We start from the raw sequence: 27,561 nt of genomic DNA on the forward strand, positions 1-27,561 counted from the left end.
GGAGGGCGTAGGTTCGTATCCGGTACGGGGAATGCACCTCCAAATTTTCAATTGCATTTTAAGAAACTAAATATAACGTGTCTCAAACGGTGAAAAAAACCATCGTGAGGAAACTTGCGTACCTAAGAATTTACTTAATTCTCTAGGTGTGTGAAGTCTGCCAATCCGCATTGGGCCAGCGTTGCGGACTATGGGCCTAACCCCTCTCATTCTGAGAGGAGACTCGTACTCAACAGTGAGCCGAATATGGGTTGCTAATGATGATATGACATTCACAACTAAAACGGCTTTCCTAGCGGTAAAAGTATTTTCAAAATCAAATTGGCACTGTATGCTGGTAAAATAGGTTTTAAATGTCATCATTAGCAACCCAAATTCAGCTCACTGTTGAGTACGAGTCTCCTCTCAGAATGGAGGGGTTAGGCCAATAGTCCACCACGCCGGCCGAATGCTGATGGGCAGACTTTACACACCTAGAGAATCAAGAAAATTCTCTGGTATGCAGATTTCCTCACGATGTTTTCCTTCACCGTTTGAGACACGATTTCAAAAGCACATAACTGAAAAGTTGATGGTGCAGGCTCTCCGAATCGAAGGCAGAGGTCAAAATCCATTGGGCTATTATGGCTTTATAATTATAATATAACGCGTATTTTCATTTTAAGTTCAAAGAGATATAGATACATGTATTATGTATTTAATTTCTATTGGTCCTCTTAAGTAATAACGTTATGAATTCCATTGTAACCTTGACCTTCCGGATCGTGTTATAAATACATAACCACAAAGGACTGACAAAGGATTGCTACACTTTTCGCAAACGATAATATAATGATATCATCAAGTTATCACAAGTTGAATAATAGTGTTTCAAATGGAAGTATATTTCAGTGAACTTCAAATAAAGGAAGAGGTGCTCAACTTGAAGTGTATTTTTTTGGTGGTCACCAAGTGGTCACTTGTCGTCCGCACGTGGTCATCCCGCTCGTAAGGCGCTCTAAAGTTGATGTAGTGAGCGTATATCCATTATTCTCTAAACAAAGAATACTAATTGCTCCAGGCGAGGTGCTAAGGCCGTTTCGCGGGCGCAGGCTCAAGTGAGCTTTGAACTTAAGATATTCACAACGAATTTGGGCAAATTTTAGCTTGGTAAACCCTGTTCTAATTTAAAAGTAAACATGTTTTCCATTTTTTATTAATTTCTTAATATTTCGGTAAAAGCTAATAAGCAAATTATTAATCTTTAGTTATATTTAGAGAGTTGATAATGATTAGTCAGTGGAAATGTATAGTGGAAAGTTCTATTAACTTGGGTGATATTGCAATGACATGATACACCGTACAAGCATGGTGTAATAAATAGTTATAATAATAATAATAAAAAGCCGTGTGGCACCGGCAGAGCAGAATGTTGCCACCCCTACCTATCCCGAGGGTGTCGTAAGAGGCGACTAAGGGTCATCGGAGAACCAACTAACATCTTCTGGTTCTCCGCAGAGCTAGCTGGCTCGTAAAATACTAGACTCCTCGGGGACATGAGTGGACCCCGAGTGATGTAATCACCACTCACCCCTCCCCCTAAATATGATGATGGATAATAATGATGCGCGTATAGGGCCGCTACCTGGGGGTCGCCAGGGCGCGTCTGGGGCTGGCGCTGGACGTGGCAGCATGCGAGCCGCCAGCCAAACTCGTCGACCGGCACTACCACCTGACCAGTCGGCACATCCATCATCTCCACCAGAGGGCTTGGCTCTGACAGGATCCATTAGACCCTAACATCCAGACCCTTTCTGAAACTGAATCTTACCGGTATCTGGGCATGTCACAATCCATAGGGGTGCAAGAGGCGGACATGAAACAGTCAGTTTGCGAGGGTTTTTATCGACGTCTGACAAAGATTTGTAAAAGTTATTTGTCGGGCGCCAATAAGATTCGAGCTTATAACGGCTGGGTCATGCCTGTTCTCATGTACACCTTTGGCGTGCTCAGATGGACTCAGACCGAATTAGACGTCCTGGATAGAAGGGTCCGCACGACTATGACACTCTATCGTATGCATCACCCAAAATCGTCTGTCATGAGATTGTATGTCCCCCGAAAGGGTGGTGGTCGAGGCCTACTTAGCGCCAAGACCATGCACAATCGGGAGATATGCAGCCTCAGGACCTACTTCGAGACGAAAAGGGAGTCCCTGATGCATACAGAAGTCATAGCATGTGATAAAGGACTCACCCCGCTATCCTTGGCCAACAGCGAATGGCAAAAACCAGTGGTACAGAGCATCTCTGACCGGGAGACCGTATGGAAGGGGAAGGAGCTGCACGGACGCTTTTTTAAGGCTCTTCATGAGCCCCATGTCAGTAAAAAAGCGTCTGTGCAGTGGCTGCGCTTCGGTGACCTCTTTGGGGAAACCGAAGGGTTTGTCTTTGCGATACAAGATCAGGTGGTAAAGACGCGGAACTACCGAAAGTACATTCTGAAGGATGGCACTCACGACATCTGTCGAGCCTGTCGCCATCCCGGCGAGTCACTCAGACATGTGCTTTCGGGTTGTTCAGCTCTTGCCAACACTGAGTATCTGCACAGACACAACCAAGCAGCCAAAATCCTTCACCAAGAGCTTGCTCTGACGTACGGTCTCCTGGACCAGAGGTTGCCTTATTACAAGTACACACCGGTGCCAGTGCTTGAACGCGACGGAGTCCGGCTCTATTGGGACCGGTCCATTATCACGGACAGGACTATTCTTGCGAATAAGCCTGACATCGTGGTGTTGGACCGGGCACAGTCGAGGGTGTTTTTAGTGGACATCACAATTCCATATGACGAGAACCTTGTGAGAGCTGAGACAGAGAAAAAACGTAAATATCTAGATCTGGCTCACGAGGTTACCGCCATGTGGCATGTGGAGTCCACTGAAATCATCCCAATCGTCATATCTGCCAATGGTTTGATCCCAGTCAGCCTCGCTCACCATTTAAGGCGGCTGGGGTTCCGTGGCAGTTCGCTCGCAGGCAAGATGCAAAAAGCGGTCTTGCTGGACTCGGCTAGGATAGTCCGCCGGTTTCTTCACCTGTCGCCCTGACCCCCGGCCGTTTGGTCTCCCTGCCGGGGTGAATCCTCCGCCCGGTGCATATATGTATTTATGTAGCGTATATTTATGTTTATTTATTTTGCGTATTTAAGTAAGTTTATTTATTTTCCTTTTGGCCTTATATATATGTTTATGTTGTACCGGGCGTGAGAGTAAAATGTATCAAAATAATAATAATAGTTATTCTACTTTCGGAAGACTGTTTAGTTTGGATGTAGTAGTAAGCTCACATCACAAACGCACACAAGCTTTTGTGTATAAGTATAAATTAAAAGAACGTCATCTAAGCAGAACAGAAACGCATTAAATTGTAATATAATTAGATAGAGGAAGGAAAAACATCGAATTAAAACACGTTAACCAAAAAACCGTTGCCTAGCAACTTACTTAATGCTCTTACACCTTTAGTTTCACATACATCTGTACGCCTTACAACCTTTTCCGAAATAGAATATCATTAACTCTCTCCCAATTTTTCGTAGGTAATTATAATTTATGTACAGAAGCCCGAATTGACTCCTTTATTATGAGTGCCGCTCAACCTTATAATTTTATCAGTGATTAGTGTCTGGTATTTTGGCACCATTTTCGCTGACACACAGACATAGCTACATACAAACAAGTACAAAGTTACTTTCACTTACTGGCGAGTGATTGAACGTTTCGCAATGTCACCTCGTGTTACGATGGTGTAATTAAATATCGACGTGTTGACTTTAAGTCCGAAATTTTTTACTTTCTTACTGAGTTAAAGTGCTTTATTGGGTTTATATAACTTTTTAAGAGATCTGTGGAGATGTCTGTTTACTTAATTATCATCAAAATCAACTAATTGTGAAAGAATGCATTAAGGAACTTAAGCTAACTTATCCTAATAACTATACAAATCATGCCCTTACAATCGTGGAATGGCGGAAAACTGGCTGCATTTCCGGGCTGGACGGCCAAAGACCCTTTGCGCAAAAAATGAGCCAGCCCTTCTGTCACCAGTCGAGGCAACTAGCCGCGGTGAAATGATTCGGTAAAATTGTTTGGCACTGCGACTCCATGGCCCAAGGGTCTCCACGGCAAAAGGTACAAATATGTAACTCTCGGTCAGAGAGGCATACTTGAGCCTTACTTACTGGTTTCAGCTTTTTCTGCTGCGACTCCCGGTCTTGATTCTGTCTCCCTGACCAATAGTCTAATATTATTAGACACAGGCATATAATTCGGCCTCTAGCCATTGTCTGCACACATAAATTCTCTTTCTCCTAACGTCTATAATTCTCATTACCTATCGTCATTGCCGTGTTACTAAGGTTTTCCAGAGAATCAGTTTTCTTTGTGTGTTTATTAGTTTATGTGTTTTACTGTATCTATAATACCTACTTAGGTTCCCTAAAGAGTTGTCTTTGTTTTTTTCAACCATATCGAGCCTTACAATCAGATTCCAGCCCTATTATCCGTCCACATTCAAATTGTAGAACCATTTTCCCGTTAAAGGCATTTACTAATATTTCCTAATTTTGATATGGGGTTATTTGAGAGGTATGAACCAATCCTAGAAAGTCCAGCTAGACGTTAGCAATAGAGTTAAGATTACTTATAGAGAATTGCATTAGAATTATGTATAACTAGCGGACCGGGTCAAGTTTCGCATTGAGTTATGCACTTCTTCTTTACTCCTACCCTACCCTACCCTACTAGTAGTAGGGTAGGGTAGGGTAGGACTACCTTAACCTACCCTAGTCCTACACTCATCATCATCATCATATCAGCCGATGGACGTCCACTGCAGGACATAGGCCTTTTGTAGGGACTTCCAAACAACACGATACTGAGCCACCTGCATCCAGCGAATCCCTGCGTCTCGCTTGATGTCGTCAGTCCACCTGGTGGAGGGTCGGCCAATACTGCGCTTACTAGTGCGGGGTCGCCATTCCAGCATTTTGGGACTCCAACGTCCATCGGCTCTTCGAACTCTGTGCCAACTATGTGCAACTCGTAGAGCTATGTCGAAGACTTTGGTTCTTCTGCGGATCTCCTCATTTCTGATTCGATCACGCAAAGATACTCTTAACATAGCTTGTTCCATCGCCCGCTGTGTGACTTTGAGCCTTCTTAACAGGCCCATAGTTAGCGACCAATACGCACTGTTCGAAGACTTTTGTCTTCAGGCACTGAGGAATTTCGGACAAAAAGACGTCGCGAAGTTCCTACACCTACACTATTCATAAAAAAATAGTTGAATATCGTTCATTTATTCACTTCATTGGTTTGCAAACTCAGAAGATATAATGAACTATAATAGCCTTGATCTTTAAAAATGAGATCGTTTTATAAGATTAATACCAAAATTAATTGGTTTTTGTAACACTCCAGTTTGGGTTAAAAAAAGTACGACTTGCAGATATGTTTTTAAGTTTTATCATTAATTGTATTTTGAAATCAAACTATTTCATTTATTTTATTTATCTGCAATTGTTAAATAAACAAAAAATGGCATTTATTCAATGCCACGTTGACGATTATTTCAAAAACTAACTTGTTTTCAAATTCGACTTCGTGTTTATTGTATTTTACTCCACCAAATGAGATCATGGTTAATCGCAAACCTTTCCTACTAATATTATAAACGCAATAGTTTGTATGGATGTATGTTTATTTGGATGTTTGTTACTCTTTAACGCTGCTACTATAGAAGCGATGTGGCTGAAAATTGAAATAGAAATAGATTTTACTCTGGATTAACACATGGGCTACTTTTCATCCCGGAAAATCCGTGGTTCTCGCGGGATTTTTCTAAGCTTTCTAGCGTCCGCTAGTCTAAAATAAAAATGGGATATATTATGGGATAGGATGCTTGAAATACTTCTTTTTACTGTTGTTGTTGGTTGTGTAACTGTCGAAAACTTCTTAATGGGACTTTAGCGTTACCAGGGGCTTTGGGCGAGCGTAGAAGCTTCGACTGTTGGGCCTAAAGTCTCCCAGAAGCCGTAGAAGAGATAGGCAGAAGTATATCTCTTGTGTTTCTATGGCTTGGCAAATTTGGCTCGCACGACTTCATACCCGCGCCGTCCTTCCCTCTGCCCTCCGCGCGCTTGACTTCACACCCGCGTAGTCTTTTGCCCCCGTCGCCCGCATATCATGGGAGTGTATCAACGAACTTGTCAAGCTATAGAATTTCGACAGAATACTCGTTCCGGAAGGCTGTTTTTGCCTGAAAGTATCATTTCTGACGCCCTCTTGACAGTGAATGAAACCCACGTCCGTGTGAGGTAAGGAATTGGTCACTGCGTTTTTGACGAGAACATTTAAAAGGCTGAAGTAGCCTAATTAGACCCTTCGGCCATGGAGTTGCAGTGCCAAAAAATTTTATCTAATAATTTCAGCGCGGCTAGTTCCCTCGACTGGTGACAGAAGGGCTGGCTCATTTTTTGCACAAAGGATCAGCCTGGCTGTCCAGCGCGGAAATGCAGCCTAAGAAATGTATAGTTATTAGGATAAGTTAGCTAGCTACAATAAGGAACTTTGCTTATTGTAGTCTTTCTCAATAAAGAAGTATATCATAAGGATTTAATCCTACAAAAGAACATAGATCCTAATGTAAATCACCCAAGATATCATCATTTTACGTGGCCTTTCCATTAATTTTGGGAATTGAATTTTTATTCAACTATTCACATATTAATATCTGAAGCTTAATTATGAGGAAGTCGGTAAGCATAATGAACTATTGTGGCCGGTTGAGAAGGACAGTGTTGCCGTCCCCCTCGCACACACACGGTGACATTCACGCGGGGTGAAAGGAAACGTGCGTAAAAATTTTAAGTTTACTCAAACTTTATGTGAATTCTCGCTCGGCCGGTCTTGATACTTGACTTTACAATAATTATTTTATCTGACTGACGCAGAAGGTTATGGTGATATTTATTTATCTATCTGATTCTGTACTAGCTGATCCGCCAAACGTTGAACAAAAAAAAAAAATATTAAAATCGCAATTAATTAATAATGGATAAGAAATGCCTTAGGATATTTTTCATCATCATCACCCTGTATCCGATCACTGCTGGACATAGACTTGTACGAGGGCGCGAATTCTCATGTTCCCATTTAATGTCATTTGGACCTACCTAAAATATACCATAAATATATAAAAAAAAAACATTAAAATTGGTCACCCCTTTTCGGAAGAGTGTTGTTACCACAAATACCGTGACATGAGATTTTATTTATTTTTAATTTTAATTTAATTGTTTAGACGGATTACCACAACCACTGTTAAATAGTTGAACGGACTTGGATGTAAGATAGAGATGGTATTGACATATCAGTATCACTTAACAGGCTATTTCAATAACCTACTACAAAGTCCCCCAGAGGAGTAGATTTGGAGTTCAAACCCATAACGTTCTTCCAATGCACGTTGGTGGATGTTTTTTGACTTTGTACGATCACTATTCCATGTTAATGACCGACAGCTTGACATACCTACTCATTGAAATGTACCTACTGCCAGCAGGGCTTCTAATTAATATGCCAGTAAAAAAAATACATACATACAATGGATCGTAGAACCTCCTCCCTTTTGCAAATCAGTTAAAAATACGTAAGGATTAAAATAATTATTCTCTCGTATAATTTTTACGCTATAATTATTTTTACTTAAAGTTAAAGCACTTAAAATAAATAATCCAAACTTAACAAATTACTCTTCATAATGACTTTCAAATTAAATATTAAAAAGTCTAAAGTACTCACTAACATTTTGAAGAATTCAAATATTTTCTATAAGATGAAAGTTACACAGAAGTTTTCAAAAGTTTTAAGTACTTTGGACGTTGAAAGTTAGGATTAAAATATTTTTAGAATGCTTTGTAATATTAAAAACGATGAGGTATATTCACATTCTAACCTTGAACTTTGCAAAAATGTTTTTTAGGTAAATTTCTAATTCGGTTTCAATGGGATTGAAATAATTACATACTATCAGACACGCTGCATTTTCATCTGCGTAACTTCTATCCTTATGGGACTACGAAGATAATCGTTTTTTAATGTTACTTTTTAACAATGTAACTTTTCATTGGTGAAACATTTTTTTAAGCTGTTTTCTACGCTCCTCGTCCTATACAAACAAGGAAACAAAAATCCTCTTTATAATAAAAGGGAAGATAACTACAAGTTGACCTGGCAAACGTCGTTTCGCCATATACAATTCATTTACACAAAAATACTAAAATCACGATTAAAATTGGGAGATGAAGGTGGGATGATTATTATAAGTAATGATGATTTGAAAAAAAACAACTGTAGGAGTTTCTTAAGATACTAATACTACACGATAATAGTACGTATTATGAACGTCATAGAGGCACCTGTTACATAGAATAGTTAAAAGTAAGCTTACTTGAAATGAAAGAATTTTTAATTTATAAAAAAACAATTGTATATTAATATCATCTGATATAAATAAATACGCACACTACACACACACTTTGTTGTATTTCTTTGAATTTCCAAATAATCACGTGGTTTTAGGGGTTAATCTATTATTAAAAATCAGAAGTGGTTAAAATAAACAACACAAGATTACATTAATTAGCACCATAAAATCATCAAAAACAATAAATTAGATAACAAAGTATGAATCTACAACCGGCATTTTCAATACCACAGATCAGACTAACTATAATAGAGGAGCATATAATGATCCTCTATTATCTATGGTTGGCTCTGGGTTCCTAGCACAAATATATCTAACACTATATTATCTCCAATTTTTAGACATTCTAACCGAAAACAGATAGAAAAAAAAAACAAATATTTACATTGTATCGAGTTCAAATTCGTGAATCAAAAGAAAGGAACGTCAATTGAAAGTCAAGAGGTCATCAAACCACAATCAAAATCACTTTCATTTTTATTTTTATCAATATTCTAGTGCAAGTATCAAGACAGTTAGAGCTGCGTGCGCGCACACCAGTTGAATCGACAATCGGGGCGAAACTTTCGGGCCGCATTCAGTCCACAACAGTCTCGCCGGAGTGACAGACTACAGGACAGTCATGTTTTATATATAGAGATAAAGTTTTTTTTTTTCTTATATGAAGTGTCTCATTAACTGTTCTTGGTGATTTTATTCGTGATTTCTGTGACCGACTGTACCTGCGATACTTTGGTGTTTGTTTAGTGGTGTATTTTTTTGTTGCGTGTACTTTTTTTTGTGTGTGGAATTAGCATAATGGTAAGTTTTTTTAATTAAATTTTGGTGAAGGTTTATTTTTTACGTGAAATCGTTTTTCTTTAATTTTACTTAGGATTCCTTGGTTTCATTATTGGAAAAAAATATGTATCTATACCGTTACAAACTAAAACTACATTTAATATTGTTTTAAGTTTAATTTTAAGTTTCAGAGTAAATGCCTCGTAAATACGTAAATCTTTGTTTTTACTTCCTCAAATATGCCAACAATATGTTTAAGAAATACTTGAAATGAGATGATATGATGTATTAATATAAATAAAATAGCTAAATATTGCGTGTATTCACAATATTAATCATTATATGTAAGACAAAGAAAAATTCTTAATAGGTCAATTCATAATCCAACACCTACTAATCAAAAATGCAAATTTGCCCAACAGGTGAATTATGTTGTCGTCGACTGTACCGAATACGTATTTTTTTACCTCGCTATTAGCAAATTGTTATCATTCGCTAATTACAAAAAAAATTAAAAATTATTTCAACGAAATGCATTTTCGTAATATACTTCGATGGAATTTCCAAATTAACTTTCTCAAAATTTTATTAAATTTTCTTTGTGTTTGAAAGTTTTAGTTTTCTAGACAAAATTGTAGATCTACGATGTAATATGAGATGAGTCTGTGAGGATTACAGTTTTATGTAGTTTGAAGAGATTACCTGTCCAAAAAAAAATAATTAAAAATGTATGATATACGGTAGATTTGAGAAATCTCCCTTTTTTTGAAGTTGTTTAATGAGAACCTCCTCCTTTTTGAAGTCGGTTAAAAATGTTCACAATCGACGGGTAAATTTGAACAAAAAACCTTGTTTTTGGATAGTCTTTGGACGGAATTTAAAGAAGAGTTAAAATTCAATTACATACTATCACGGCTATAAGGCTTTTGTTCGACTTATAATAGTATTTATACGTATCTATAGCTAGTTGAATTTATATATAAAATTGTTAAAAGATATTAAAAAAATTCAAGAGCATATTTTTAGCTTTTATCCTAGATAAAACCTACGTCCAGGATTTTGCTATAACGTCTCAGATTTTCCGCAACATAATTTTATGAGACGAATATCTTAGCAATCCGTGCGGGTGCTAGATTCATTGCATGACAGATAGAAAAACTCCGAGCAGAGTCCCGAACTTGTGACCAATGGACGTAGGGTTAAGGAATTCTTTAACAATCGATTAACACTCCCCTTCTCCGCTCTTCTTGTTTTTCCTGCCTAGCCAAAATATTACAAATACAATAATGCCTTGTATGTTCGATAAATGTATTGACGACTAACCGCCTAAACCAAAATTTCAAATCAAGGAAGATTGTATTTGTAAAGAGAAAATGAGAATTATTATTTTATTATTTTTAAAAAAGTCTTACTACACAATAAAAAAATAACTTTAATTATTAAACTAATTAAGAAAAAGGTTATTCTGAAATTATTTTTGCAGTAGAACTTGGTGACAGTGGAGAGTGCCTTTATAATTTAAATGTATGTATGTAAAATACAAAGTGTGTTATTTTGGCCAATAAAATATACAACATTAACCTTGCACATTGACACAAAATCGACATTTTAAAATTATAATAAACGCATTAAAATACCATTCCGTTAATCAATGTTTAATGATGCGCAAATTCACGATTACTAGTTTCTAGAATAATAATGCCTTATAATGAAGAATGGCAACATTTCAATTTTAATAACAGATGTTAAAGATTTGAACATTAAATTTATCACAAAATAAATAAGATTTAAATCATTTTTTAATGGTACAACTTTGAACTTTAGCGTTGGAAGCTTTTTCAATAAAACCTAACGATTATTATAAACACTTCCTTGTTAATAAATAATGATTGTTATTTATTGTTTACATCACTAGGAGACGCCTCGCGGTTTCACCCGCCTATTTCTGTTTTTTCCCCCGAGCATATAGCTCTAACAAAAATGACGTAGTTACGACTAGACAGTGGTAAAAGAGTTTTTAAAATCGGTTCATCAGATCCCCTACAATACCATAAACTCACAAACTTTACCTATTTATACTAATACTACAGAATAGTTACAGCTTCGTAGTTTACATTCTAATTGTGTTTGCGTTGAACTCTTTTACTAGTAGATTTAGTATATTGTCGTAGCATGAAGCATTCTTGTGCGTAGCTGTGTAGAAACCGCGTTTTATGCTTTCATATTAAAATAATATAATATCTCCATTTCCTGAAACTGGTTACTGATTTAAATATAGTTTACCTGTGCCACGCCAATAGGCACTGCGGGTTTCACACAATTATTAAGACATTTTTTTTGTTGTAAATATTTAATTTAGTTATTTCGGTAATGAAAACCAAAGTAAATTTAAATTATTTTAAACTCCTAGCAACAGGCTGGTGTAAAACATTCACATATTTCATATACCTTTGACATTTACGGACAGTAACCTTGTACAAAAAAATCCAACGTATTCTCAGCGTCGAAGCTAAAGAAAAAACGACCAATAATACGTTAAAACAATATTCTCATATGAACTAAGTTTCCAGAGAGTTGTTAAACTAAATTAAACTCTAATGCGTATAAAAATGTGGTTCAGATTTGAATACGCACGAAACCGCGTACGCACGGTCGCGATTTCTACGGGCTTGCTACTTTCTCTTAGTGAAACGGTGTTTTTATCCATTGTATAGATGCTCGGTGTTATTAGATTTCGAAATTTTAATCTGATTTACAGCCGCAAATCTATTCAAATTGTTATAAATAATTCAAATAACGAAAAAAATCTCTAACTATATTTGGAACCCTCACAGTTAATTACAATTTTTTAACACAGATACAAAGCCAACATGTCAGTTAAAGTTGAATATCGTTTAGATTTCAGATTTTTTGATTGGTCTGGCGGTGCGAGACCTTTCATTAACTAATAAATATAAAAAAATAATAGAAAAAAGAAAATATTGTTCTTACTGCAGTATAACTAAACATAATTAGAATGAAAATTTGTTCATTCAAGCAATTTTTGATAATTTATATTGGTTGTTTTAACTCTACAGTGAAGTGCTGACTAAAATCCTTCCAACTAAATTTGTTATTGATTTTAAACTTATTTCGTGGTTGTTCATTATGAATGTTATTTAAAAATATCGACATTAAAAATCTCGTCGTTTTATCGTGGTATGTACCTGTTTAAATAACATTCATAAATTTGGTTATGTCCAAAAATTTATAAAAAAATGTTTTTTTTATGCCTAAAAATAACTTCTAGACGTATCCTAAGTCAGAATCAAACTGGTAATTACGCAAGTCAAGGAAGTTAGCCGACATAAGAAAAAGTGAAGTGTATAGGTACTTAATAGCGGATATTTCGTAATAGTTACAAACACAGAACCTTATTTTCAAATGCAAGTCGGTTAAGGTCGACCTCTGATTTAAATAACTCAATTAGTGCTCTCGAAATCATGATTTTAAGACGATTAATAGAGGTAATTGTGTAAAGCTTGGTGCACACAACGTGTGCAATAGCTGGCATTTGAGCGTGATGGGTTTAAGTTCTACAATCTCCTTGTAAGAGGAAACCACTTATAACTAATTCTTATCTAACTTTATTAATTATTTTTTTGCTATAAGTTATAAAAGATAGCAGACGCCACGTGGTTTCACCCGCGTAGCGACCCATCCTGTAGGAATACGGGGATTAAATATAACGTAGCATTGAAATATACAATAAAAATATTATAAAGCTGAAGAGTTTGCTTGTGTGTTTATTTGATTGATTGAACGCACTAATACAGAAACTACTGGTCCGATTTGCAAAATTCTTTCAAATCGGACGGATTAGTGTTAGATAGCCTATTTATCGAGGAAGATTAAAGGCTATATTTTATCTCTGTATTCCTACAGGAACGGGAACTAGTATATAATAAATTAGATGCAGACTTAAAAGTAAAACCAAACTACTCGAAATTTTAAAGCAAATCACGTTTGTTGGCTGTGTAATAAATCGTTTTACTCATTAGAAGAATTTTTCGCTATATACATTTTAATTTGATTGACAATTACTTTGTGTAATCTAATATTAATGCATGGTTTTTTTTTATATTTTCTATAAAATAACATGTCTCTGTGCGGTAGATTAAAATTTTATTAGGACATTTTTTCGAATAACATAAGTTCAATTATGTATATTTAAATGTCAATCTTAATTGTACCTATTTATTTTATTTGTAACAATTATAACATTGTAAGTAAATAATAATTACTTATACAGTGCCATATAAAATTGTAAAAATTGCACAATATGTTTATGGTAATACACTGAGGAAAATAAAATTTCATTTCCTTACATTTCATTTACAACAAGGGGATAGCGACGGTTCCCAACAGGAAATAATTTCTAAAATTGTTACAGAGCCTTTTTAATGCAAACAAACAATCAAATCTTTCACCCGCGAAATTTCTGTTATTAGGGGAATAAGAAAACTATAGCTTTTGTTATTCAGTGATAACGTAGATTTCCATTAATGACAGAATTTTTAAAGTTGATTTAGTAGTAAACGATTGAAAGCGTTGAAAATTTGCAATTTGCAATTATAATATTAGTTAGAAATAATGATGTTCGAAAAATAAAGAATTATATCGCTAACGGATTTTTAATTTTACGGTAGATAAAATAATTTTGATGTGGATCTGTGGACGCCTGCCAATCATCTGTATAATCATTTCTTGAACCTCCGTTAAAGGTCCGCGAGATTAGGTTAACAGTATCATTTACCGTTAAAAGGTATTGGAACAGTTCCATAGGGTCTATACACATTTATTTATACCTTAGATTACGATTAAATAACTTTATATAGATACGATTATGTCATGAAATCTCGATTTTAATCTACGTGCATGTTGTAATTAAATAAAGAAAATAAATTATAGTGTAGCTCGCCTAAGAGTTTTATATGTATTTTTTTTACTAAGTAAAAAAAATTGTGACATTTTTACCACGTGACTCAAACGATGAAGGAAAAACATCGTGAGGAAACCTGCATACCTGAGAACGTTTTTAATTCTCTACGTGTGTGAAATCTGCCAATTCGCATTGGGCCAGCGAGGTGGACTAAGGCCTGAACCTTCTCATTCTGAGAGGACTGCTCAACAGTGAACCAAAAAATGGGTTGCTGCAATCATGAGTTATCATGACGTGGTTGTTCTTAGCTCCATAACCAAGGAGTCCCCGTTGAGGGATTTTAAAATAGGTTGATATTGATAATCTACCGGTAATTAACAACCACGAATAATAAAAAAAAAATAAAAAAAAACAAAATGGCGAAAAAGGCCTACTCGTAATATACGATTCAATGTTTTAATTTCATGGTAGATTACAAAGCTTCACATACTGATATGAATGTTAATTTATTTGTTATGAATATTCAAAACAGAGACGAACATAATAATTTGATTTGCTTATCATTAACATATTATTCGTTATTTGATACACATACTATTAGTATGGATAACAAGAGAATCTTTTAAATTTAGTCAAAAGAATTTTCAATAGACACTTATATTATGATCTTTAAGAAGAGAGTGAATAATAGGCATCGTCTAGGCAAGCGCGCTGCACCTTTAGCCACATCTACACTTACCACCAGTGGCCTAATTCACTATTTTGGCCTTTATTATCAACTTATTGAAGTGGACAACAAAGTGTCATCTACATATTAAATGATATCCACCATAAGTACCGGATGACATTTGTAATTTGTATCATAGTATATGGATGACATTTTGTCAATTGTTTTGTTTTTTATTTTGATGGGTTGATAATAAACCAAAATAGGAAACAGGTCAGCTGGTGAGATCGTGGCCAAGCGCGAGCTTATTCTATATAAAAAATGTGATTTAACATTTGTAATGTCAAGTAAATGATAAGCTAGCTGTCGTAGGTGACTTCGTTCGTCCAATTTATCTTCATCATAAGCTGTATTTTATGTACGTATTCTCATGAGAATGAAAATTACACGAGTGAAACCGCGGAGCTTCGGCTAGTAATAAATAACGCCAATAGCACACTGACATGTAATTTATTATGAGGCTTTTAATTAAAACACAAAACACTTTGCGGTCAAATATTTTCCATAAAATAAATTACTCAGTTTAATATGATTGTTGTTTTCAATGAACGTTAAATTACGTCTGGTAACAATGTAAAATTGTAAATATTTTAAAATATTAAATTGAAGTTCTAATTGATTTATCACACACTTACTTACACACTTACACACAAACTGTGTGTGTAAGTGTGTATATATGTTCCTCCTTTGCGCTACGACTATTGCAGCGATTTGGCTGAGATTTGGAATGGAAAAAGTTTTTTTTAACTTTTCACCCCGGAAAAAATCACGGTTCCCGCGGGATTTCTGATAACCTGCTTCCACGCGGATGTAGTCTGCTAGTATTTCAACTAATAACAAGTTAAAATTTTGAATAACTCTCAACAGTACATGCATGCATAGCTAATAATAAAAAAATATGACTTTAACGTCAAGTGTTTCTATCTTAAAAGAAATCCATCGATACTAGCTTATTGGATCTACAAAGACATTTTAAACTTAAAGAATACATCATATTCGGTCCATTATTTTAAAAGCTCACAGATCGATATTATAAACTTATAATCTCTCTTAAAAAGTTTTACTAATAACTTCAACGAAGTAAATTAACAAGAAATAGCTTAATAGTTCTAAATAATGCGATAGTTAATTTGTTCGTTTATTACGCTTTCGTATCATAACTAATCAATCTGATTTATCAAGTGATTTACATCTTTGTAGATTGCCACCTTAGCGTATTTATAGCATAAAACCATATAAGTATCATAATCTATATTATGCTATAAAAAAAATTCAGAAACAGTTTCCTAATTTTGTAAGCGTTCTTCGTAATCTCTCAAAGAAAGGCAATGCGTATAAATGTGAACAGTCCCCTGTAAGATCCTAAACACGACCGTTAGTCCACGATAAGCCGAATGCACTCCCTGGGGTACTATAACGGGTTATCTTGGCAAAGGATTGCATCATGCTGATTTGTTATTTATTTGATCGTTTATATGTTTACCTTTAATAGCTTTGCCCTTCGGTTTTGCTTTCGTAAATGTTATTTCTGTGGGAAAATTGGAATTTAAATTAGCTTATGTGCTAAGTCGGACTATAACCTATATTTTTGTAATTTTTTTTCCATATCGGTCCAGCTGTTGAGCAATGATTGAGTAACTAACGTCTGTTTTCTGAAAATTTGTAAAATTTGTATTATTCTGTGTGATTTTCTTAATTTTTATTCCCCATGGTACTTCTGCTAAACGTATCGGAAAACTTAGAAAACTATGAATGAAATCGTTTCAGTCCTTTTTATGTCATTTCGTTATATTATAGATTATTTTTGTTTTGTATGGGAAAAGACAAGTGTTGCAGATACTTTTGCCTTTTAATTTTTCTCGCCATAATACGTTTCTTTGTTTTTTTTTTATAAGTTAGGCCTTGACTTGGTAAGTGATGATGCAATCTAAGATGGAAGCGGGCTAACTTGTTAGGAGGAGTCTGAAATCCACATCCTCTTCGGTTTCTACACGACGTCGTACCGGAACGCTAAATCGCTTGGCGGTACGTCTTTGTCGGTAGGGCGGTAACTAGCCACGGCCAAGGCCTTCCACCAGCCAGACCTGGACCAGACCTGGGATCGAACCCAGATCGACTTTCAAAACTAGAATAAATAGTATCATTATTGTCAGCCTATGGACGTCCACTGCTGGATATAGGCCTCTTCCAAACATCACACTCTCGAGCCGCCAGCATCCGGCGGCTCCCTGCAACCTTACGCTTAATGTCCTTGGTCGATCTAATGGAGGGTCGACCAACACTGCGCTTTCCGGAGCGTCTTCATTCCAGCACTTTGGAAAATCATCTTTAAAAAACCCAAAAAACTGTAATAAAGTGAATAAAAGTTTGTATGAAAATCTGTCAAAGCGTATAAAATCGCGGCATATTTAGTATATTTAACATGTTTAAAGTATTAAATAATATTTTATTTATTTCCGTTCTCGCTCAGTGTGGTAGTGAAACAGCTTTCAAAAACAAGGTCGCGTGTCGATGTACCTACTACCTTTGTAGTTGCGTTAGCCAAAGGTGTGTGCGTGCCAGTAATTAGTGCACTATTATATTAATTAGTGGTGTAAAAAATAGAAAACTGCCAGCACGCCCTGTGCGGGTTGACCCGTGAATATTATTTTGTTTGGGTTTTGTTTTTCATTAATTTTTTTAGCAGTATTTTTTGTTTAAAAAAAATAACTACGTTTTTTTATAGTTTAAAGCCTCTTCTGAAATCTATGCATTTAAATGATAAAAACTTCACCTAATGCGGATTCTCATTTATGACCAAATCATATACACTGATAAACAGATTTAGAAATACAAAGCTTACAGAACTTCGTTGTGTCGATGATGTGACAAAATCCTTCTAAAATATTATAAACGCGAAAGTTTGTTTGTTTGTATGTTTGTAACTTTGCTCCGCCGCAACTACTAAATAGATTTGGTAGATAGATTATATATTATTCTGCTCATGTAAATGAACCCTAACATGATTTTGTCTATTAAAATAATAAGGTAAAACGATAGAGCCTTTTTAATGGCGGTCTATTTTTCTTATCTGGCAATTTACTCGTACATGATTGCGAAGGCGTTATACATCAAAAAGAAAATTGTTTGTCTGTAAAGTCGGTTTACTGACGATAGATGAACGTGACAACATCATAAGAAAAAAACTGATGGAATGGTTGCATTTTCAAAAGAAAATGTTCGTTTTTCTAAAATACTGTTTAATAATCTTCATAAACATTCAGAATAAACTTTATTTCTTGTAAAAAAAGTTGGCAACCCTAGAGCGAGGGAACGACGTATATATTTTTCATCGAATTATATGACGTTGTCACGTCAAAAACGGGGAAAATCGCGGCAAAAAACACGGGTAGTCATAATAATGCGTATAAAATTGATCTGATTACCTATTTACACCTAATACAGAGGCAATTCACATCGAAACTTCCTTCAAAAAGACTCACGTAAGATGTTACGAGATGTACCGTCAGCAGCTGTCGTGAGATCGTTTGAACAATGAAAATGTAACGCATTATTTAACTTTACTCCAATTATGTAATGACACTTCGTACATAACAGATCTAAGATTTTTTTGGAATCGTGTGTACTATAAACAAGCTGTGATACCGCGTCACGAAACAAGCCCCGTAGACGCGGCGCTAATGTCCTAATGGCGTTCATCGTCATTGTGATGGCGGTCTTATTGTCATTTGTGTAAGGCGCTGTCAACTTTAGTTCAGGTTTTAGCCGCGGGACTTCTTCTGTGGCGCGGAGTCAAGATTTAATTCTTGTTGAAATAATTTGGCATATAATATAGTGTTGAGGGTACTTTGATTAAAAATAGTTGCCATCTGAACACTGCTTTTGTTGCGGTGGGGTTTTAAATCAATATTAATGTACTTTAGGCTTCAAAAGTGGATTAAAAAAATGAAAACTAATGTCGAACAAAGGTAGGTCACAATATTTGTCAGGACGACTTAATTAACAAATCAAACTGTAAACAAAATAAGACTGGCAGAGAATCGAGTGGAGTCACGAACTTGAGAACGATTTATGTAGGGTTAAGGGCGCCCTTGACAGATATCTAACACTCCCCTTTTCCACTCAAGTCACTTTCCCCGCCTATTCCAAGTAACCCATAAAGAATTACACAACAAGAAATGTGGATGGCTCGAACGCCACGAGCATACTGTATCCGACCGCATGAGCACCTTATAACGCAAGTCGTTCCCGCCAACCGATCGCTACCCCTTTCTAAATCCCTACTTTTTACGGAAACAAGTCCCGCCACTTAGCGTCGGCACAAGCCAACACGAGATCAAACGACGTCATATCCGTCTCAGACAATCATCATCATTATCAGCCGATGGACATCCACTGTTGGACATACCCCTCTTGCCATTTGGTCCACCTAGTGGGGGGTCGACCAACACTGCGCTTTCCAGAAGCTTGGGACCCCAACGTCCATTGGCTCTTCGAACTATGTGGTCTGCCCATTGCTACTTCAGCTTCGCGACTCGCTGAGCTATGTCAGTGACTTTGGATCTCCTCATTTCTGATTTGATGTAGCAATGGAATATACAAATCTGCCAGAGCTTTATGGATGACAGCCCTGTCGGCCGACGATTGGCAGAAATGGGAAACACAATTTCAGTTATTCATCAAAACCGACGTTCACAAAGATGATCCAGCAGTGCAGACTGGCAGGCTAACTCACTAACATTGACGTAAGTTAGTTGACATGTACGAAATTGAGTTGGTGAATTCTATCCTTTCAATCAATTCAATCCTTTGTCGATATTTTGCAGTAGGTAGATGACATCTCTCAGATGATTTGATGTTTATTTTAATAGGTTGCTAATAAAGACTAAATCAGAGAATATGCCAGCAGGTTACTGATTTATTTAATTGGGATGGATTCGATCCATCAAATTTTTACATTCGAAATGACGGACCGCAATAATGTTGTAGGTCTGTTGAAAAAGTTTGACAGCCATTTTGGTATAAAACCTAATAGGGTAGTTGCGTCATATCAATTAATTAATTTCGTATAGTAAATGGAATAAGGCTCCGAAATATATCGATATAATTTAATAAAAGTTAAGAATTTCTTATAGAACTTCATTTAAAAATCTATAGTAATATTATAAAGCTGAAGAGTTTTTTTTTTGTTTGATTGAATGCGCTAATCTCAGAAACTACTGGTCCGATTTGAAAAATTCTTTCAATGTTAGATAGCCCATTTGTCGAGGAAGGCTTATAAGCTATATATTATTCCCGTATTTCTACGGGAACGGAAAACACGCGGGTGAATCCACGCGGCGTGAGCCAGTCATATATATTTTCAAAAAAAAATCCAAATTCAAGCCGTTTAAATCATAAAGATTTAGGATTTTTAGACAGTTCCTTCAGAAAGGGCTTTAATTAACACAACACTACCTTGGTACCGCCTTCAAACTGATCGCACTGAGCAAACTAAGAAGGTAGCACATACGATGTCATTTTTCGCTTTTTAGTTCAGTAAAACCATTTTTATAAGTTTGAAGTCGGTTGTATTTTTTTATTAATCGATATCGATATACTTCGGACTCTCATTCCATGTACTACACGAAATTAATATTGTTTATAATAAATTTGATATGAGTCAACTACCCTATTGACTACTCAAATAGATACAACTCGGTACTCAACTTCCTCTAACACACAATTGCAAATGTGCACAAAAACTGAGCACGCCCGAGTAACCACTGGGTGAAGCGATACGCTCCAGTTGGTTTTTATTAATAAACCGTTTATATTATAAGGAAAATTATGCATAATCAATGAAATTTGTAGCCTTGACTCATTTGTCGCGTTTTGTGTTGTATCTATCCAATTTGCCTATATGAAAAGTTCATTTTATTATTGAACTGTATCTGGTTTATCATTATTATCATCAACATTGGCGTATCTAGGAATATTTCCTGGGGTGGGCCGGGCCCACATACCACTGAACAGAATCGACACGCGATATAAAAATTTCGTTAGCAATATTTACGGACGCAGACCTCTGAAACGGCTCGACTTATTTATTATTTTTTCTTTGTATCTATGATAGGTATCAGAAAAGGTCTTAATATATTTTTAAAAATATTTATTACTTATATGATTTTCTTTATTATAAGTTGTAATTGTTATTTGATATTTTTTGTAAAATTATTAGTATTTCGTCGTTCATCAGAGAATTTCAAATCGGTAGCCCAGTATCCTAGGGTGGGCACTGGACTACTATAGGGTGGGCCCGGACACTCTTTGCCAAGGTTTAAAAAAGTACCGTTCGTTATTAGACGGATGATAAAGGTTTTATATTACATTACGGCATATTGTGTGCATTTTACTTTACATTACGGCACATGTGCGTAATGAGATTACGATATTGAAATTGGTGAAATAAGCGATACTTTACGAGCATAAATGTGTTATAAAAAAATATTACTTACTTAACATTTACTTTGACATTTAGTACATTAAGTGTGTTAGTGTATCGAGGGGTGGAGGTTCGATCCTCGCCCCATTGTTTAATAGTCCTAATACAGTCTTTTCCGACTAGTTGGAGGGCAATAGGAATATTAGTCATATTTAAAATATATGGCAAAAATTCATTAAAAAAAATAGGGATATACTACTTATCTGATAATAATCTATGCTAATAATATAAAGAGGTTAGATTTGACTTTTTGCAAAATCAAATCAAATCAAATCAAAAATCATTTATTTCAAGTAGGCTCAGTTTACAAGCACTTTTGACACGTCAGTTGACTATTTGTAAAGATTCTACCACCGGTTCGGAAGGCAGGTCCTGCTGAGAAGATACCGGCAAGAAACTCAACAGTTGCTCTTTTGAAAAAGTCATACAGTATTATAATTTACAATTGATAACAATTACTGTTTACATTTGTTATAGTTTTACTTCCTGTGTGAAGGTGGAAGCTGATCCAACGGCCTCCAAGCATTTTTATCATTAAGGAACTCATCAATGTTGTAGTACCCTCGACTAAGTAAATGTTTTTTAACACATTGCTTAAAGCTATGCATTGGCAGGTCCATCACAGTCTTGGGGATCTTATTATAGAAGAGTACACCCAAACCTACAAAAGATTTTTTTACTCTTTGGAGACGATATGCAGAAATAACTAACTTATGCCCGTGTCTAGTAAGACGTGGGTTTAGATCTCCTTTTCGTTTGTACAAATTAATATTTTGTCTTACATATATTATACAGTTATATATATATTGACAGGCTACTGTTAGTATACCTATTTCTTTAAACTTTTGACGAAGGGACTCGCGTGATTTTAATTGATATATTGCTCGAATTGCTCTTTTTTGAAGTACAAATATAGATTGTATATCGGCAGCCTTGCCCCACAATAAAATACCGTAAGACATTACGCTGTGAAAGTACGCAAAATAAACAAGCCTAGCTGTATCGACATCAGTAAACTGTCTTATTTTTCTCACGGCAAATGCCGCTGAGCTAAGTTTACCAGACAGTTTTTCTATATGAGCACCCCATTGAAGTTTACAATCCAAGGTCACTCCCAGGAAAACTGTGGAACTCTCCATTTCTAGTGTTTCACCATCGATCATTATAGACTTATCTAGTTTTATAACATTTGGCAATGAAAACTCAAAACTTGCTTGTTTGTTACGAATATATTTCGAAACAACTTAAGCGATTTTTAAAAATCTTCCACCACTTAAATGCATAATGCTACATTATCAATGAGTAATTTCATTTCAATTTTATTTCGTGGTCTCATGGAAATTAAAACTATGCGTTTGATATTGGAGGGGACTCTTAATATATAAATGCGAAAGGTATCATCACGAAATCTCAAAAACCGCTTGAGGTACAAAGCTGAAATTTGGCAGGGAGGTAGTTTATTGTTTTAGAAGTCTAAGGGCGAACGAAGTCGCGGGCGTCTGCTTGCATCATAATATATTTCGCAGCGAGTCAAGTATAGATCTGTAGTCAAGTCTGTTGAAATAAACAATTTATTTTACAACCAAAACAAATGCTTTTCCATAATTGAATCGTTAATCAGTGAGGTATCGTTGCGATTGTATTTGTTGTAATAATTATTGTTGTTGTAACAACTGATTTTCATTGACCGGGCTTCGTTCATTTGCATTTTCGATTATCCATATTAAACAATGTGTACCTACTATTTTACGATTATTCAGTTTTGTTATTATTAAAATTATGATTTTAGAATTTAATAAATTATTAATTTACTATGGTCATGAATAGATTATAGATTTGTTTCTTGAATATATTTGCTCATTAATTTTAATATTAAGTATGTAAGTGCTATATTTTGACGAATAAACTTAAATGATGATGCAATCAAATCGAACACCCATTTCGGTTTCTACATGACATCGTACCGGAACGTCTTTGCCGGTAGGATAGTACCAAGCCACTACCGAAGTCTCCCACCAGCAAAACCTGGAACAATTAATAAAACCTCAATCGGCCCAGTTGGGGTTCGAAGTCAGAACCTCAGTTTCCATCCATCGAGCATGCCACTGCGCCATGGAGGCCTTCACCCCCATTAAGAGCATGATCTGACATAGACTCCGCGCCACGAAAGAAGTCCCTCGGCTAATAAACTGAGTATACTTTGAACCTTCTTAAGAAGACGTCTAACCAACGTAGACTAATGTAATGTAATTTTAGAATTTAAACTATCGTGAGTGTTATTCACATTAATTGATTATGAAACACGGCTAAAACTCACGTGATATAAGGTCGGAGTATGCCCGACTCGTTTCGAACCCATACCGGGCCCTTAGTCATAAGCTGGTTCTTGCATCGTGGCACGATACAAACTGCGAAGCGGCTGCGCGACGCGCTGCTGCACGCATTGCGTGCTCGGAGAGGGGTTGAGTGGTGGGGAGTGAAGGTTCTGTTACACTCTCCGACGGTTCAGTTACTATTGAATTAATGTAATGTTTATATAGGTGGTGTAATGTAAGGTAAGCTAATGGTGGTCTTCAATTAAATTTAAATAGATAGTATACATTTAAATTACTCATAGTAGAAGTTGTTTAATCAAAACAAGTGATTACATACATAACTTTATTTACTAGTCACAACATAAGTTATATGTGGCTGTGTTTGTATGACTCTAGAGTGCCGTGACATTTTGAAATGTATATAAAACGGTCATTATACTCCGATTAGCAGCGATAGCCCAGTGGATATGACCTCTGCCTCCGATTCCGGAGGGTGTGGGTTCGAATCCGGTTCGGGGCATGCACCTCCAACTTTTCAGTTGTGTGCATTTTAAGAAATTAAATATCACGTGTCTCAATCGGTGAAGGAAAACATCGTGAGGAAACCTGCATACCAGAGAATTATCTTCATTCTCTGCGTGTGTGAAGTCTGCCAATCCGCATTGGGTCAGCGTGGTGGACTATTGGCCTAACCCCTCTCATTCTGAGAGGAGACTCGAGCTCAGCAGTGAGCCGAATATGGGTTGATGACGACGACGATTAGGTGAAGTGGTACTTTTCCCTGCATGTTTTGAACACTTTTATAAAAAAATACTATAAATGACATTTAATTTATTTTGTGTAATCCACACTGATAAATAAATCCATATTATAAATCTGTCAATTCTGTACATGAAATATATTTCCAAAATAACTATCAGGGGGTGATTACTGATTAGTGATTGATACAGATGCCAAAAATGCAATCGGTAAAATTTGTCTGTCTGTCTGTATGTTCGCTATAGAAACAAAAACTACTCGACGGATTTTAACGTACAATTATTCTTCATACTCCTGGGCAGGTTATAGTATACTTTTCATCACGCTACGATTAATAGGAGCAGAGCAGTGAAGGGAAATGTTGGGAAAACGGGAGAAGTTACTCCATTTTTACAGCGATACTACTGTAAGAGCTGGATTAAATAGGTCGAATAAGAGAAGGCGAAGTCGCGAGCGTCCGCTAGTTAAAAATAAAACACAAATATATAGAGCCGTGATAGCCCAGTGGACTCCTCTCAGTGGACCTCTGCCTTCGATTCCGGAGGGTGTTGGTACGAATCCGGTCTAAGCATCTAAACAGTCAGTTGTGTGCATTTTAAGAAATTAAATATCATGTGTCTCAAACGGTGAAGGAAAACATTATGAGGAAACCTGCATACCTGAGAATTTTCTTAATTTTCTAGGTGTGTGAAGTCTACCAATCCACATTGGGCCAGCGTGGTGAACTATTGGAATAACCCCTCTAATTCTAATAGGAAACTCGTGCTTAACAGTGAGCCGAATATGGGTTGCTAATGATGCTTCCTATATATAATTATATTATGTAATATAGGAACTGTTTCAAATTCAATTTTCCAAGATTTATAATATAAAATTACAATACATAAAAAAATCTTATCTAATACATAGAGTTACAGCAATACAATACATTACAATAAATATAAGATTTTAAATAGTGATTGTATTATATTTTTTTACAATATGTAGGTATGTTGTATTGTATCAGTGTGTGAACACAATTACGTAACACACACATACGAGTACTTCGAGTCTTGCAACATTGACAAGAAGTGTGCGAAACTTTATCGCACACGGAACTATTTATGCCGTATCTATTTCACCATCGATTCATAGCTCTATGGGACACGATAACAAGGAAGTGGGCCGTACAAAGATTTATGTCGAGATTTTCACTCGTATCTAACTTAGCTGTTTAAGAAATTAAATATCACGTGTTTCAAACGGTGAAGGAAAAACATCGTGAGGAAACTTGCACGCCTGAGAATTTTATTAACTCTCTACGTGTGTGAAGTCTGCAACTCTCATTTTGAGAGGAGACTCTTGCTCAACAGTGAGTAGAATATGGGTTGTTAATGATGAACTTGATTGTAGCTTTTTTGCCATTTCGAGGTTCGTATCGAATAAGACACAAAGTAAAACAAATAGGCCAAACAAGAATTAACAACATATTTTTTCGAGCCCAACGCTGTAAAACGATCAATATAAAGTCAGCCACTGACGGTCAATTACTCTCAAGTTTCTGCAACACAAACGGCAGCGAAGACGTTTCATAAGTCGAGCCGTCATGCACGCAGTGACCTATACAAGATCAGTTATAGTCGTGAGTGTTGCAGAAACGTGAGAATAATTGATCGTCAATGGCGGGCATAAGTAAAATTTAATTTCATGTTCATCCATACACAAGTTACAAATTATCATTAAAACAAATAAAAAAATGCAAAAAAAACAGTACATAAAAATTATTATAACGGTTTGTACTTACTATTTTACGTTAGGAAAACTTGAAAAAAATAATCTAGTTCAGTGGTTATGGCCAAAACTAAACACTTAAAATGGTCTGCGAAAGAACTCTCTGCAATATCTACATACATACTACTAATGTATTTTTTAAATAGGTTTATGTCTCTAAGATTTTACAAAGAATTTCATTTTCTTTTCGTTTTTCAAATACCTACAAATATCTAAAACCCCAACATTTTTTTCTTTGCATAGAAACCTCAGTAAATAAATTGGAAACAACCTTACCGACCAACCGGCCTTGTACGGTTTCAACACCTTTCGGCGATTGCCCAACACGATACAAACACAACGGACAGTGGGCTTGCTTTGAAACATAAATATACAAAGGTTGAGTTATTACAACTTACATTTCTAAATTTTAAAAATATACTTATCACAAATTAAAGAATAATACAGATAGAGCGTACGACACAGCAGGGATGCAGCCATTCCAAATACAAATTCAAAAACGAATACATTCTCGGGTCTGTACGACACGAAGCGTCGCATCAGTAATTTTCACTATTATTTACAAAAAAAATGGCGTCTTATGTTTCTAAATATATTAAAAACTGTTCACAATAACTAAAAACATAGGTGGAGTTTTTTTATAGGTAATTATAGATTATTAGTCTGTTATGATATCAATTTACGTAATTGTTTTTAAATCATGAAATACAAATTATGAAAAATGTTAATTTAAGCGGATATCAAGGAGACGCGTTGCGTTTGTTTTTTTTATGGGGTTTCACCGGCCGCGCTACTTTTATACTCATTCTGTATTATTCTTAATTCTGTGATTTTTATCAAAAAAATAATTGAAAGTACTTACCACTAAAATAACTGTATGATTAAACTTGTACAGCTTTTGGAAATACTTCTGTTTATTTTTTAATTTTTAAGGGACAGGCAAAGATCGATGACCATACATACTACTTCGTAATAATGTGATTTCCGAATATTTGCTTATTAATTTAATCTAAAAATATCATATTCTAACAATATTCAGTTTATCTAAAAATATTTTTGTCTATTATAATAGACCAGGCGCTGTGAGGTATCGAGCGTGCATAATTCGAGGACCGATTCATATATGAAATCACGAGTAGCCGCATTCACTTTGATTTGAAATTTCAATCTAAATTCAAATGAAGTTACTTGAAAAATGTTTCGCTATGAAAATTCTTTTCATTGTTTTTGTGTCGAATGAGTATTTTTTTATGATGCATTTATAAAAAATACTCTTA

General features: G+C 35.7%; 1 protein-coding gene across 1 annotated transcript in view; it reads left to right on the forward strand.

Moving 5' to 3' along the window:
- The first annotated feature begins 9,088 nt into the window (after positions 1-9,088).
- The window catches only part of LOC112048072 (probable chitinase 10), a 111,196-nt gene continuing 92,723 nt past the window's right edge, over positions 9,089-27,561 (forward strand). Inside the window, exon 1 of the mRNA XM_052884148.1 lies at positions 9,089-9,329. Within this exon, the coding sequence (XP_052740108.1) occupies positions 9,327-9,329 (3 nt within the window). The 5' untranslated portion in view covers positions 9,089-9,326. The remainder of the gene's footprint in view (positions 9,330-27,561) is intronic.

Source organism: Bicyclus anynana, chromosome 11 (assembly GCF_947172395.1).
Source record: "Bicyclus anynana chromosome 11, ilBicAnyn1.1, whole genome shotgun sequence".
NCBI classification, from domain to species: Eukaryota; Metazoa; Arthropoda; class Insecta; order Lepidoptera; family Nymphalidae; genus Bicyclus; species Bicyclus anynana.